We start from the raw sequence: 12,306 nt of genomic DNA, 5'->3' as shown, positions 1-12,306 counted from the left end.
AAAATTATAGATTTTTTCATATGTATATACTTTAGTTTCCATATGAATTTAATAGCAACCCCTAAAACTATGCTATAAAAAACTGATTGCATATTCTATTCCAAATACAATATTCTATAAAAATATATATTTACTTTCAAAGAAAAATGTTAAAGAAAACGTAGAACAATTTAAAAAAAAGAATCAAAAACGTTATATAACTTGTTTATAATTTGTTTCTTTTAAGCTAATGTTAAATCGTGGAAGAACTTGCAAACATTTAAACTCAAATGCATACAACCTTAATATTAATCTTGTGATAGATGTAAGCTGTTCTGAGAGATACAAAAATATTTGAATAAATAACTAATAAAATCAAATTCTCAGTACAATGCATATCAATGTATTAAATCTGCTTTTAAACATAAAGAATTGCAGCATACTTTTAGATAAACATTGAATGTTACCAGGTATTTTCGCATACTTTTAGATAAACATTGAATGTTACCAGGTATTTTCGTTTATTGCATTTCTGTTATGTATCAATTGTTAAATACAAATCAACAAATTCGATATAAAATATGATTGGATTTCAACAATGCAATATACTTAAAATTTACATAATAAAAAAAAATACCACAATATTTACAGTAATAACGCGGTGACCTAATAAAATATTTTGCGTAATCAACTGGCATACAATTTTATTTATAATTCTCATAAAAACCTCAATTTATGGCGTATTTAAACTAAAACTCAAACACATACAAACATTTTATAAATTGGTAGGAAAATATTTACTAAATACACACAAGTATTTATATATATTTTTTTTTGACTCAAACATATTTATTTATTTTTTGTTACACACAATCGCCTTCATCAACATCCACAACAGATTTATTCCCCTGATAAAAAAAAATTAAACAACAAAAGTATTCGTACACTGCGCAAAAAAACTCAAAAATGCAAATGCAATAAAACAATATTAAGACAGAAAAAAAGACACACAACTATATGCATATATGAACTACTCTACCAAATAAATATCGTATGTATTGTTAAATTGTACCAGCACATACGAATATAGATTTATATAAAAGAAAAAAACTGCAAAAAAACACATGACTTTAAATAAAACAACTGCAACATAAGAGTGAACCAAAAAAATATAATGAAAAACACTAACAATAATATTAATGATCTGAATATGTCAACGAATGACAATACAATAGAATACCATTAATTTGTTAAAAGTCAAACGAAAAAATTATTTATATATGGGCAATTCCACGAGAATGACAACCACTAGTTAAAAAAAAAACTTGAAACTTTTTTTCGAGATGATTTGATTAGAAGAAACACTAAAATGGTACTATGTGAAAGTAAAATAATAGTTTAAACTGGCTAAGATTGCGCCGAAAACTAAACTTACAATTAGCATGTAGTATGAAATGACTTTGACTCTGATAGTTTTTTTGCTTTACTAACCACTATATAGATTTGATGCATCATGGCTACCTAAGTACAAAAATGGTAAAATTTTTTAATTCTATTGTTTTTTTTTTCTAAAATTGTGATTTTTTAGATGTTTCTCTACATAATTTATGATATCTCAAAAAGGGTTAGTCCAATGTTACTGAAGTAAACTTACAAAAGTTCAAATTTACATAACCTTTAATCCGTTTATATATTGAGTTTTAATCGGCTCAGTAGTTTCGGAGTTATAATAACAAATTGAAGCAAAAAATATATTTTTTACATGAAAATAGCAAATTTTTGTGTTTTAGAAAAACTCATGAAAAATAGAAAACTGCAGAAATTGCTCAGATTTATTACTTTATCGTAAACCCAAATATAATAGCAACAAAATGAGATATCGATTATAAAAATCGATTGATTTTTTTCGAATTTATTCACAATTAAGTGAATTCGCCCATTTTCACAAAATTTAACATTTTTGTTTAAAAATATAAAATTGAGTAGTTAATGTTCTTCTTTCGATTGATTGAATTTTGAAAACATTTTCCCCATGCTATATACAAATTTGCACATATATATTGCGTTTCAATCGACTCGGTAGTTTCGGAGTTATAATAAAAAATTTAAGCAAAAAAAATATTTTTTATGTGAAAATAGCTATTTTTTTTGTTTTAAAAAAATCATTAAAAATTGAAAACGGCGAATTTGTTCAGATTTATTAGTTTATCGCAAAGCCACATGTAATGGGAATAAAATGAGGTATGGGTCATAAAAATCGATTGATTCTTTTCGAATTTATTCACAATTAAGTGAAATCGCTCATTTCCACATAATTGTATGTGTGTGGTTTTTGAGTGTAAATTTTACATGTGTTTTGTTTTTGTTACAATAAAAAAATTTACAATCAAAGTACACGCTTGTAAGCACATACAATTTTGTGAAAATGAGCGAATTCACTTAAAAAATTTCTCCATTAAGTTTTGAATTGTAATGATTAGTTATATGATGCATTTTTTCTAGGTTTTCATAAAAAAGCTCATGATTTTATATCTATAGATATTTAAATTAAGTATTTTTAAGAACTTTTGATACAAATTTGTAATAAAAATTAAATTTTAATCAATTTTCATAAAGTAAAATAGTACAAAGTATAATTTCCATCCCTGATACATTACATATGTATATTCGCAGTAATACACAAACAAATAAAAATATCCACGAAATGGAAATATCAGTGGGAAAAAATCTGAAATAAAATTCAAATAGGAACAATAAAGAATGTATGTATGCTTGTGTGTGGATATGGTGTGGTATGTTGTACTCGATTGTGGCAGTTGCAAATTGTGCCAATATATACCAACAATTATAAAAGAAAAACAAAACATTTGTACAAATTCATACACTCGTAACCAATCAACCAACCAGTGTTAAAAAGAAGAAGTAAAGAGGCCTTATAAAATGCCTTTAGGCTTCAAATCCCATAGCATATTCAGATATGAGTTGTCACTGCGGACCAATGCTATCAGTAATCCCTTCCTTTTACAAGACTTCGAAAAATGTCTACTTTAGAAGGATTTTTGGAAGTCCTTGTAAACATTTTCTGAAGTAAACCCAAATATATTCTAGTACATAATTTTATTTTGCATTATTTATGACTACAAAGATAAATATTATAATATTATTTAAAACAAGTAAGAAAATATAACACCCTACACTAAGTAAATGAGCAAAAACATTTTTCTTCTAAAATATCAATAATTTATATTGGTGAGTGATTTTCGGAAGTGGGCCTTATATATTAGCTATGAACAATTATGACCGATCACCATGAAAGTTATTTATGGTGAATTTTGTGTGTATACCAACGGACGGACAGACATCATTTATTCGACTCAGAAAGTGATTCGAATGATTTTTAAGTGAGAGAATAGACCTTCTGCAGCAGTGGTCGGCACAAACAAATAATGCTCTATTAGTAATTATCTCCCATTGTTTGCCATTGTAATCATTTTAACGAGTTTTACTCACATTCGTGTTGTGTACATCCGAATACTCAATATACTTTTGCCCTTGGAGGCAATGACTGCCGACCACTGTTATAGAAGGTCTATCCACAACGTCTTCTTAGCAAAAAGAATTATAAAACAATGTTTAAGTAGACCTTTTATCTGGCCTGTTAAGTGAAGGCCTTTTTCTTTTCAGAGCTTGGAATCTGTAGGGAAACGCATACATTTACACACTGAGTATTTTGAATGCGATTGAAACAACATAAAATAATGAACATCAATCTGTTGTCAAATGACAAAAACAAATATCAGTTTACTTTCTCACATACTACATTTCCAGCAGTTCTGGGTGGCAGTACCGAACTTTTAATTTCAACTACAATTACAGAATTAGCCATGTGTCTCGTTATTTTAACATGTTAATGAGGGATGGTAATTGTCTCTATATAGACATCTATTACAAAGGCTGGACTCCGCGTTACAAAAGCACACTTAGGGACATTTGGCTTTCCAATATCCTATTTATGGTGGATAAATAACGACTTAACGTTAAAAAAGTTTAAAGTAACTACACCAAAGATTACTTAGGGACACTAAAATGAAGCTACATTACCTTGAATGTATTAAGTTAACAATTTAATTCTGCTTGCATTAAAAATAGCACATACATGTTAAATGAACTAAAAATATATAAATTGGAATCAGTCAAATACTTCATTAGATATTTTTAGAAACTACTATCTATGTAAGTAATAGGAATACATAGACTTCATCTGCATGTATGTAGAGTATGTTGGCGTATTTATCAAACCTAATGCTGATAATTTTATTCAAATCGAATAATGTTTAGAGGTTGCACATTTTATTTGAAGTATGGAGTTTTGAGTCGTAGCAATATTTTCAAAGCTAAATGTTGAAAAAAAAAATCCAATTAAAACTAATTTTTAACCACGTTTAACTCTTTAAGCTACGGTTTTATGTGTTTAAGTTTATAATCAAAACAATTGCATATTTACTTTAATTAAGGTTCATTTATTATTAAATAAGAAAAAATATTAAAACAGCTAAAGGTTTTTATAGAATGGGGTGGTTAGTTTATTAACCACCATTACGTTTGGCATTAAAAACAATTATTATAAACATTTTCGTAGTGTATAAATTTGTTGGAAAGCTAATAATTTTCAAACGAAATAGCTGTGTAGGTGCATTCCCCAACATTCCCCAATTTTATTATAACATTTGGTATATACTAGGGTATTCGAATTATTCGATATTTCTCTTGTTCGAATAAAACGATTAATTCGAATAAGAGATTTTAACTTGTTCGAATCATTCGATCACACGTTGAAAATTAATCGAATTATTCGAATAATTTAAATTTTTTTTAAAAATGTAAAGAATGAAGTTTTGATGTCGGTTTTTTAATATTTTGTTGTTAAAGAAAAACAAAAAATAACGTTAAAGTTAATAATTCAAGTATTGATAATGTTAAAAAATATTCGAAAACAAAGTCCATCATTAAATTTTCAACAGAAATATTCTGATCAGATTAACTCCCGAACAATTGACTAGCAAACCCATTTGTTTTTGGATCTATGCTTTAAAAAATTTGAGCTAGTTGGACATGATCCTGAATTCAAATACAATATAAACGTATTAAGAACTTTTTTATGTCGTTCATTAATTCGGGTTTTAAATTGAGTAACTAATTCTTTAGTAAATTAATTATTCACTATTTCTAAATTATTTATAATAAATTGTATTATACATCAAGCTCTATCAACGTTGCTAAATCTTTGCTTAATAAAGTGGTCTTGGAAAATTACACAATAAAGGGAATTTGTCCAAAGTTTGATATCATTGTCAGTGAACGTGGCTAATTTTAAGTCAGTTATTGCCATGTTAGACAAAGATGTTCAATGAAACGTTAGTTTGAAATATTTGTGTTTATCATTCGATTTATTAATTATTTTGCAGCACTTACGTACGCGGTTAATAACATCACTTATATACATATATTTTAAGATCATGGCCTTCATCTATTTCTATGTAATCATTATAAATGTCATCCTCAATATCACTTTCGACGACCGTTTCAAAATCACATTCTCCATCACATTCAACTCCACTTTAATCTAAATTAATATTTTGATTATTAATTGCGATTCTTCTAATATTTCGCCAGCTAAATAACAAATATTTTATTCCGTACCTTTTATTTTCATTGGTCCAAAGTCATAATTTAAAAATTTTGAAATATATGTTTTTAGAATTGTAACTTCTTGCAGTAATATTTATACATTTATAGAGGGAGCTATCGGAACACTCATCTAAAGTGATCGAAAGTCCATTTGTCTTTAGTTATTTGTCGAATTTCAGAAAAAATACAATTTTTGTGAGTCATTATTATTTATTTAAATTTGAAATTATGAAAAATGTTAAGCAATTTAATAAATTTAAATATATATGAACATTTATTCGTTTTATTCGATTATTCTACATAAAATTGTTGGAATTATTCGTTATTCGAAAATGGACATTTTTAAATTGTTCGTATAATTATTCGTAAGAAATTATTCGATTAATCGAACGATCATTAGTCGAATGAATACCCTACTATATACCCATTTCTAATGTAATCACCCGGCTCTTATAGCCTTGAATTGTTTCCACATTTTGGTTCCACCACTGCGGTTTGGGTAGATAAATCACTAACAGAAGTATTAGCCAATTTTAATAGAGATATGTATGTCTTCATACGAATCAAAATCTCCATAAAATTTTAACTGGAGCTTCAAAGGTATGTCACCAAGCATCATCCAAACGGTTTGTTCCTCAAAATTATCTTCTTCGTCGGATTCAAGACTGCAGACACTTTCACCATTGTTTAGCAAAATACGAATAGATGTCAATAAAAATATTTTAAAGACCATTGAAAAGGCGGTTAGAAAAGTGACCACTTAATTGCAAACAGTTAAATATAAACAATTTCTGAAGCTGTTAAACCATTTCATTCATACATCTCAAAATCCAAATTTTCTAAAAATTTTGTTTTCGTTTCTAATAAACGCTAAATAGTGATTACAATTGCTATATTGCTACTTTGACCCAAAATTCGATATTTCAAATAATGTGTGCAACGTCCAAACGTTATCCGATTTTGTAAAAGTTTCAGCTAATTTGTGTGTCATTGCAATATTTTCATTAATAAAAACTTTCTTTGAACCTTTTAAAAAATATTTTACATAGCATTTTAATGGAAATATTGAAACCAAATAGTACCTCCATACATATGTTATTGAAGTTCTGTTAATTTGGTTTTTTGCTTTACTGAAAAACAATTTCTTTTTCCTGCCAGCCTCATGAAACATCGAAAAAATTCCTTAAATGTCCTGATTCCTTTTGTACATTTTATACAGGCCTTGTCAATAAAAATGCGTATTCAAACCAGCAAAATATATTGTTTGATACACAAGGTTTATATTTATTATATTTTTTTTTTTATAAAAAAAACAGTGAAATTTTTTCTGGTAAACAATATAAAAAAATATACATACATGCATATGAAAACACAAGAAAAATACGCCAAAAATATATTTGTATTGAAGAGTACAATAAACCAGTTGTTAAAATACAGATAAAAGAATATTATAAAGTCACTGCATTTCATCAGCAGTCGATTTATTAAAAGGATGTCAAGTGTAAAACGAGGGAAACTGAATGGCAAAAGAATAACAAAAATGTAGAGTACAGAGAAATCAAATTTCACGGCTAATATAAGAATTATAAAGTAGTGATATCAACTTTGATTTAAACAAAAAAAAAAAAAACAAACATATGTTAAAGCTACTCAGTAAATACACCTTAAAGTATGCTAATAAATAATAAACAACAAGCTGTTTGATAAGATACGACAACTCAAGTTATACTTTTAGGTTTTTGCATAGTTTAAACATTTAAATAAAGTTTTACAATATAAAGATATTAAAATGTTTACAGAGATTTTGTAAAACAAGACTTGTACATAAATTGTAACATTATCTTGATTTATGTACAAAATTTCATAATGTGTTGTTATATTCATAGCCAGGTGAAAGCTAAAAGCAGAAATATATTAAAAACCTTTTAAAATACCTACAGCTTAAGTTGTGCTTTAAATAATGTATGTATAAATTTTATAAACTATGCTATATTTTTATATACAGGAAACATTTTGAAAATAATTTAGACATGCTCTAAAGTATGCTTTAAATTTAAATTTGTTATAACCTGGATGTTTTAAATTATTATGAATATTTGTGGAAATTTAATATGCTTTAATTTCATTTAAAACAACAGCATAATTAAAGCATACACTCAATAAATTATGCTTTAAAACTTTAAGTTTGTTGTAACATAAATGTATGATATATTAATGGAAAGAGATGTTATATTGGGAACAATTAAGAAGAATTGAATTAATATATTTGAAATATATGCACACCTTAAGGTATGCTTTAAAAGTTCAAATTTATTAAAGCCTGAATGTATTAAAACATTGACTATCTATTGTAAAACAGTATGCTTTAATTGAATTTCATTTAACCTAGTTTCGTGGCTGAAATAAAATTCATAAATATAGCATACTTTCCAGCATCAACACTATATTTGCTCTTTCAGTATTCTACCCTCAACTCAACTCCAAGATAAACAAACCAAAAAATTTACATATTGCTTATTTTCATTTCATTTCTTTTTTTTTTATTTCACGTATTTTACAGACATCTTCACTCACTCAACTGGCTGACCACAGAAGACGCCACTGCCGTTTCCAACGTCAACAACTTCATGAGCTACAATTGTCACAGCGTCAACTGAAACGTCAATTCAATGAATTGAAATATCATCGGATTGCCGAACGTGTACGCAGCATTGAAATTGAACAACATCGTATAGCTGATGCCAATTTTAATCTATCACGTCAAATAGCCTCACTCGATAAGTTACACTCGTCCATGCTGGAGCTGCTCGAAGACGTGGAGAATGTGCAAACGAAAGTGGATAAAAATCTACCCGAATTACGTCACGAAATCTCAAAATTGGAATTTGCCAATGCCCAGCTAATGTCCGAACAGAATTTGGTGCGTGAAGAGGGCAAGAATGTGGCACGTTCGCTGCAGGCAATGGCTGTGAGTGTTAGTACTTTGCAGGATGAACGTGATGGCATACGGCGTATGCAATCAGGCGTTGGTGAAATGCGTACAAAATTGGATCGTTTGCAAACAATGGTTGAGGATGTACAAAGGGCTCTGCAGCATCGTCAGCATCGTGGTTATGGCAACAAGGATACCAAGGTATGTAGCACCAAACAACAAGAAATTGTAGTTATATGTATTTATAAAAAAAGGAATATATATGTACTTATATACAATATAACAGTATAAAAGGATTTCAACAAAATGACTATGAAACCTGATAGACAAAAGTATATTCAAAAAAATAAAAAATTCTTCACAATAGCTACAACATTTCAAATTTACACAATACGTTTACATTTTGGTTTTCTACATACGTATGTATATCCTGGAAAGGGCTGACGTTTCTGGTATTTTTTTTTTTATTTGTCTGCCGAATTTTTGTATATTTTTGGGGAGATTTTTTCCATTCTAATAAATTTCAAATTGAGATTTTTGTAAAGTTTTTTTTTTTTTTTTAGCTTCATGTGGTTGCTGTTTTATTATCATTTTATTTTTGTATTTCATTTTTTTTTTAAATCTGTCACGTTGTGTCAACGTTTGCATACACATGATTTGTTTGTTAAAATACAACATGCCATTATTTTTGCATTTTTCAACTCCAACATTTACAATGAAAACTGACAATTTCTACTGCAATACACAAATAGCTAAAATGAATGAACAAAAAACATTCACAACTACAAACCCCTAAAAGTATATTTTAATTTAAAGTTAGCAAACTATTCAAAAGCAATTTTCTCTCTCTCATACATTTAAAACTCAAACATCCAGTTTATATAGTAAATTTAACACTAAATCAGTTTTAGCAAATGCAAATTTAAAGGAGTAAGCAACATTTTGCCAGCATTTTTCGTTGCTGCTTAGTTTAATTAATATATTTTTTTTGTTTTGTTCATTTCAGTAAACTTTGCTTTTAATTTAGAACTGTTTTTGAGTTTATGAAATCCTTAAAGTATACTATAGTTTAAAACATTTTATTTTCACCATTCAATAAGTACTTGTGCTAGTATTGTTTATGTTATATTACAAACAATGGTATTGTATTTTTGAATTGTAATAATTCCAAGGAAATACACAACTTAGGCCATTTAAGAGAATTTGTTTTCATAAAGCCTAAAAGTAGACTGCATCTGACATATTTATTATGTTTGGTCAAGTAATATGAAACTTTAAAGAGAGATTTTAATATTATTTTACTGGAACACAGACAGTAGAATATTAGTTCTCAAAAAGATTAATTAATATAACAAATTTAAAGAATTATAACAAGAGGCTATATTTCAAAAATGTAAAATCAAAACAAAATGCTTTCATAGGATTCAAAAAAACTGTTTAATTTGCGAAGTATTTATACCGTTCTTTGGTGAAATTCATGATAAAACCACAGTCAATTCAAAAAAGTAATTTTAGGCATAGAACTTCATTATGACAATCAATAATTTAATTTGTTTCTAAACAGCCTCTTTAAAGGCTTTTTGCACATTTATTATCCAAACACTTCTCGGTTAATGTTCAAGTACTAATTCAAAAATCATTTCTTTTTTCTCTCTTTTGTTTTTCTGTTTGTACTTTTTTAGAAGTTTTTACACCATCATAACAATACATCATTCACCACACAACAACAGCAACAGCAGACCACAACAGGCACACCAACACAAAATGCTGAATCCTTAGTTGCCAAATTGGAAAATGTTGAAGCACAATTTGAATCAATTATTGAGAAACTCCCCAAGGATTGCAGCGAAGTGACACCAACAGCCACAACAGGCAGCAACGTTAATGGCGGCGGTCTGTATCTTATTGCACCTTCGGCCGAACGACGTCCCTTGATGGCTCACTGCAGCGCTGATGGTTGGACAACAATACAGAGGCGTTATGATGGCAGTGCAGATTTCAATCGTTCATGGGAGGATTATGCCAACGGTTTTGGCTCGCCGGCCGGTGAATTTTGGATGGGCAATGAACAATTACATCATTTGACGCTTAACAATTGCACACGCCTGCGGGTAGTCATGCAAGACATTTACGACAATGTCTGGCTGGCCGACTATACACAATTTTACATATCGTCGCGCTCCGATGGTTATCGTTTGCACATTGGTGGCTACAGCGGCAATGCCTCTGATGCCTTGGACTATCAACAAGGCATGCAATTTTCGGCCATCGATGTTGATCGTGACATATCGCAAACGCATTGTGCTGCTAACTATGAGGGTGGGTGGTGGTTCTCTCATTGTCAGCATGCAAATCTAAATGGTCGCTACAACTTGGGCTTGACATGGTTCGATGCGGCTCGTAATGAATGGATTGCCGTCAAGTCATCACAGATGATGGTCAAACGTCAGTCAACGTCCACATGCAACTACATACAAGAGTCTTTAGCTAAAGCACAACAGCAGCCACAAGCATCGGCCACAACAGCCTCAGCGACAATGACAATGACAGCAACGACGACGACGACAGCGACACCATCTTCAACGACAATAAATTCTAACAAGTCAATACCTTTAAATAACTTAAGAATAACAGGGCAAACACAGATTTCATCGTAGAATAGTTACCCTCAACTTTCCACCCTTGTCATCCTCATCTAAACCATTTTCATATCATAATCATCATAATTTTCCCATTTCATTCTCTGTGTTGTCCTCATTCTTAAGTTATTGATGCATAAAGGGAATTACAGAAAAAGAAAATCATTCTAAATTGTATTTGAAAATTTGTTGCAAAATTTTCAAATGACAAATTGGTAAGAGACATGAAGAGAGAGCGATAGAGATAGAAATAAAGAAAACTTGTTAGAGTTAGAACCACCAAAGCCATACCTTATTATAGTTTGGAGTACAGTACGATTGTGTATGTGTAAATCTGAAAGATTGATTGATTGATGAAGCAAAAGATAGAGTGAGAGTGAAAACAAATGTATTTATATGTAAATGTTGGTTATGTGGATGAATTATAGGAAAAGGAAATAAGTTTCTTTCTTTTAATTTGTTTTAATTATAAAATAAAATGTTTTTTTATGTTTTTCCTAAGGCCTTCGATATCTGAAGGCCCAAATATATACCAAAAATCGGTTCATAAATATCTGAGATAAGATTTTTCGGTATATCTCGAATATTATATTATGTGTATAGACAATATGTATATCAAATGAAAAGTATTGAAAATTAGCAAAGTCGGTTCATAATTACCTAAGATACAAATTTGAATATATGGGAAAAACACAATTTTGTTTGAGTGTGAGTAATTATTTTTCTCTTACGAAATCAATAAGATTTTGTTTGAACAAAAATGAGTATTTCAGCGTATAAAATTCGATGGCGTGAATTAGGAACTGCCGTTCCTTTCAAGAGATGTTCTGGCTAAAAGCTTAAACACTGCGATTCCCTAATCGATTTTAATTTTAAAAAAAAATATACAGATTTTTATTTCCGTCGGTTAAATTTGCAAAATTTTAGGATAAAGTTTGTTAAAAGCTTTTTATTGCATACAGTTTTCAAAACTTTCAGTAATTATCTTGAATTTACCTCAGCAAAATGTGTTGGGATAAAAGTATCTCGTTTTCGGAGTACAAAAATGTACTAAACTATTTTTAACTT

General features: G+C 29.0%; 1 protein-coding gene across 1 annotated transcript in view; it reads left to right on the top strand.

Moving 5' to 3' along the window:
- Positions 1-11,256, top strand: part of sca (scabrous) — a 46,557-nt gene extending 35,301 nt beyond the window's left edge. The window contains exons 3-4 of the mRNA XM_065512831.1: positions 8,228-8,800; positions 10,282-11,256. Coding sequence (XP_065368903.1) covers positions 8,228-8,800; positions 10,282-11,256 — 1,548 coding nt within the window. The remainder of the gene's footprint in view (positions 1-8,227; positions 8,801-10,281) is intronic.
- The last annotated feature ends 1,050 nt before the right edge of the window (positions 11,257-12,306 follow it).

This window comes from Calliphora vicina, chromosome 5, assembly GCF_958450345.1.
Source record: "Calliphora vicina chromosome 5, idCalVici1.1, whole genome shotgun sequence".
Lineage (NCBI taxonomy): Eukaryota > Metazoa > Arthropoda > Insecta > Diptera > Calliphoridae > Calliphora > Calliphora vicina.
Note: the sequence above shows the minus strand (reverse complement) of the source record. Positions and strands in the feature narration are given on the sequence as shown.